The following is a 4729-nucleotide window of genomic DNA, read 5'->3' as shown; positions in this document are numbered from 1 at the left end:
GTGTAAAATACAGACACAATAAATGATAATAAAAAAGTTATGAAGTCAACATCTCCGACTGTCTCCCCCTCCTTTGTGAGAAGTAGTTATAACTGTATGCTATATTATTTAAGAAAACAACATGTTTCAATTCTTTTGAGTAGATTTTACTTGGCATTGATTTTGTTTTACATACTTTAATCTGAAAGGTTGTTTTATATGGTAGTGTTAGATACTGATAACCATCATCACGCAGTAATTGTAAATTACATTTGCTTATTGAATTTTCCACCTTTGTATAAATATCTGCCGAATTTCATGCTACGTCAAAATAGCTTGCCCAATACAAATTCCGATTTGGTACGCTATGGTACAAGTACAGTGTATCCAAATTCCAAAATGTTTGTTTGCTCAAGTTACACATTATGGTCGTTATAACGATCTAGTTTGCCAATACAACCTATCATTGGGTCAAATGCTGTCTGACGTGCTTCTTACCGATTGTTAGGCCGTTCTTGGCACACTGATTTCGACTAACTTAAAGGATGACTCCGTTTACCTGATCAAGATATAGGGTTCACGGGGTGTGTGACCGGACGACAGGGGATGCTTACATCCCCTGTCGACCGATGAATTTTATTTTGAAGAATTTCATCTTTTGAAAAGGCAGTTAGAGTATAAGTAAGATTACCAATGGTAGAATTAATGCCAAGTTAATTTAAAATGCAATTGTAATAATGAACCTTACATAATGAGTATTACAAACAAAGACAATGTCGTTACAAGTTTTGTCAGCTGGAACCAAAACTTATTCCTTATATAACATATCTAATTCTTTGATCACTTCTGGTTTGATAGATGATATGACCTTTTGTTTTGATGTATCTAATGCGGGATTTTGATATTCTTCTTATACTTTTAATCCATTCTGACAAGGTATCAAGTTCTTTTTTTTTCTTATTTAGCCATCGTCTGGCATAATTTTCGACAGAATTCATTATAGAGATAGTGTTTTGTTGCCAACTGAAAGCCCAAGGTTATCTGAATTTAGAACCTTTAAAAATAAGTGTTTTCAGGTCTACATTTTCAACTGTATCAACATCACATCACCAGTAATGACATCAATTATATATATATATATATATATATATATATATATATATATATATATATATATATGCAAGGTGAAGATAACGAACAGTGATCAATCTCATAACTCCTACAAGCAATACAAAATAGATAGTTGGGCAAACACGGACCCCTGGACACACCAGAGGTGGGATCAGGTGTCTAGGAGGGGTAAGCATCCCCTGTTGACCGGCCACACCCGCCGTGAGCCCTATATCCTAATCAGGTAAACGGAGTTATCCGCAGTCAAAATCAGTGTGCCAAGAACGGCTAAACAATCGGTATGAAACACGTCAGACAGCATTTGACCCTATATATATATATATATATATATATATATATATATAAAGCACAAACAAACAATTATAACACCCAACCTTACGTTTACCCCTAGGATCTAAACGATACATGTGATAATCAATTAATTAATATATAAAGCACTAAATAATCACAACTAGGTACTGAAAATTTTCGCCCCATCCCGGGGTCGAACCAGCGACGTACGGCACCCACCGCCTAGCAAGATTGTCAAACCAGTGCGTAAGTCCACTCGGCCACAACGACTTCCCTAAAAAGGAAGTGTTGTTATGCTCCTAAAGTGCTACTTATACACACTGATGCAACCTCACACAGTCGCTGTGTCATTCAGTGTTTAAGATATTTTATAAGGAGAGTGGATCTCTCGATGCAATTGTATAGAATATTTAATATAAAGCACAAACAAACAATTATAACACCCAACCTTACGTTTACCCTTAGGATCTAAACGATACATGTGATAATCAATTAATTAATATATAAAGCACTAAATAATCACAACTAGGTACTGAAAATTTTCGCAAGTTCACTCGGCCACGACGACTTCCCTAAAAAGGAAGTGTTGTTATGCTCCTAAAGCGCTACTTATACACACTGATGCAACCTCACACACAGTCAACACTAATGAACCAATCACAAGTAACAAAATGCACAGTTGAGTACATGTTGATACATTTACACATATTACTTAAAAAGGTGATAATCAAGGAGGTTCAGTTAGCTTCAATAAGTGACACAAGCTCTGAGATAGGTCTGACGAAAGTTATAGGTTTTCCATCACGCATTATCTTGAGCTCCACCTTCCGAATTTTGCCATCATCACTGGAGAAAACGCGTTGAACGATTCCTGCGGGCCAATGATTTCTTGCACAACTGCTATCTTTCATCAAAACAAGTGTCCCAACAGTCATGTTTGGTTTCTCTGACTCCCATTTTCTGCGAGACTGAAGAAGATGCAAGTACTCTGTCTTCCACTTGCGCCAGAACTCTTCTGCCAAGATTTGTACATGTTTCCACTGATGTTTCAAAAGGTCTTTCTTTCCAAAGTCTGGAAATGGGCAAACTTCCTCTGTATTTCTGGGTAAGTAACATGGATGGTGTTAATAGTAATGGTGAGTCTGAATCATATGATATGGGTATCAATGGTCTGGAATTCGCTATGGCAGTAACCTCAGCCATAAAGGTTGACAAGACCTCATGAGAGATATCCTTGTGGCGCTGTTGAAGAAACATTGCATTCAGTACCCTCTGTGATACTCCAATGAGGCGCTCCCAGGCACCTCCCATGTGATATGCATGGGGAGGATTGAAAAGCCATGTGACATTGTTGTTAGAGAGATAATTCTTGACAGTCACATCCTCAGCAAATTTAGCAGTTATAGAGAGGTCCTGTGTCGCTCCAATGAAGTTGGTGCCCCTATCAGATCTGAACTGTTGAACAGGTCCCCTGATAGCTATGAAACGCCTAAGTGCATTTATAAACGAAGAACTGCTGAGTTCTTCTATCAGCTCTATGTGAACTGCTCGGGTAACCAGGCAAGTAAAAAGCAGGGCTCCTCGTTTTTGATTTGCTTTTCCTCCTCTTGTACGACGGTAAACAATGTCCCATGGGCCGAAGGTATCAACTCCAACAAAGGTGAATGCGGGGCTGAATGCAAGTCTGTCCTTAGGCAGATCGGATATTTATTGAATGCAAAATTTTCCATGAAGCTTCCTGCAAATGATGCACTTGTGGATAATAGAATTCACCAGACGTCCGGCTCCAACGATCCAGTAACCTGCCGTGCGTATGGCACCTTCAGTAAGTTGTCTACCTTGGTGAACAACTTTGTTGTGAAAATGATGCACTAGAAGAGTGGCGATGTGATGTCCCTTAGGAATAATAACGGGTTGCTTTAGGAGATGGAAAATTTCACAGTGCTTCAAGCGTCCTCCTACTCTCAAGATTCCGTTATGATCTAGAACCGGATGTAGAGGAAGTAGAGTGCTGTACCTCGGAAGTGGTTTCCCATCCTGAATAAGTGATATCTCAATTCCATAAGCCTCCTTTTGTACTTCTCGAAGGAAGACTCGTTCAGCTTCCTCATTAGAAACAAAGGGGTTACACTGGTTCCTGTCACTCGATGTTTTGCTGCACATATTTCTTAGTACTTGTTTAATAAGACGGATGACTGTCAAAAGAGTTCTCCAATCTGTGAAACGAGCAAATCGTTTGGTGTCTAGCCCAGTTGTGGGTGCAGTCGTGACTTTCAGGTTTTGCACCTCTGGTCTTATTTCTTGGTCACTGTCAGGTTGGATTAGGTTGAAGTCTTGCTTTTGTGATTGACCTTCCTGAAAAAGGAATGATGGCCTTTTGAGCCATAGACTGTCCCGAAGCATGAATGGTTTCAGTCCTCTAGTTGCAAGATCAGCGGGGTTCTGATCTGTGGGGACATAGTGCCACTGATCCGGGTTGCTCGAACTTCTTATTCTGCTCACCCTGTTGCCAACGTAAACGTAGAAACGACGAGTTTCATTGGTAATGTAGCCCAGCACTACTTGACTATTCGAATAAAAATGCATATCTTTGGTATCAATGTTGAGATGTTCTTTGATAATGTCTGCCAATCTGTAGTGCACTTTGATTCCTTTTGATGAGGCTTGTGGCCTTTTCTGGATTTTCGCAAGATACGAGTCCGTCGTCCACGTAAAAATTATAGTTGACAAAATCCTTCACGTCTTGATCCGCGTTTTCTACACACTTTCTTAGGCCATAGGTGGCCACAGCTGGGGATGCCGTGTACCGAAAAACGTGAACTGTAATCCTGTAGTCTATGAGCGGTTTATCGATCTTATTGTCCTGATGCCAAAGAAAGCGCAGGTAATCTCTGTGTTCTTCTGTAACCTTAAAGTTGTAGAACATCTGTTGTATATCTGCAGTCATTGCTACAGATTCTCGTCGAAATCACAACAGGACTCCAAGTAGGCTATTGGTAAGGTCGGGAACTTTCATCAAGACATCATTGAGTGCCTGATTGTTGTATCTAGCTGATGAATCAAAGACAATCCTCACGCTGTCTGGTTTCTTCTTGTGATACACACCAAAGATTGGTATATACCAACATTCACGTCCCCTTTCTATGGTGGGTGCAATTTCAGCGTGATTATTGTCAATCATCTTCTGCATGAAATCTAGGGTGTGCTGACATTTCACTGTGTCTCGTCTGAGGTTCGAGTCAAATGATCTGGCTCTCCTTAAGGGCTTGATCTCTATTATTCACCATGCTACGCGATTGGAACGAAATGATAATGGAGCAGTCCACTG

General features: G+C 39.9%; 1 protein-coding gene across 1 annotated transcript; it reads right to left on the bottom strand.

Annotated features, from left to right (window-relative positions):
- Positions 1-2301: 2301 nt before the first annotated feature.
- LOC125669080 (uncharacterized) lies at positions 2302-3987 on the bottom strand. Its single transcript, XM_048903527.2, has 2 exons — positions 3240-3987; positions 2302-3050 (listed from the first exon to the last, which is right to left on the bottom strand). Exons 1-2 carry the CDS (start codon positions 3985-3987, stop codon positions 2302-2304), a joined length of 1497 nt encoding a protein of 498 aa, XP_048759484.2.
- Positions 3988-4729: the final 742 nt, after the last annotated feature.

This window comes from Ostrea edulis, chromosome 4, assembly GCF_947568905.1.
Source record: "Ostrea edulis chromosome 4, xbOstEdul1.1, whole genome shotgun sequence".
NCBI lineage: Eukaryota > Metazoa > Mollusca > Bivalvia > Ostreida > Ostreidae > Ostrea > Ostrea edulis.
This window is presented reverse-complemented; position numbering and strand designations above follow the sequence as displayed.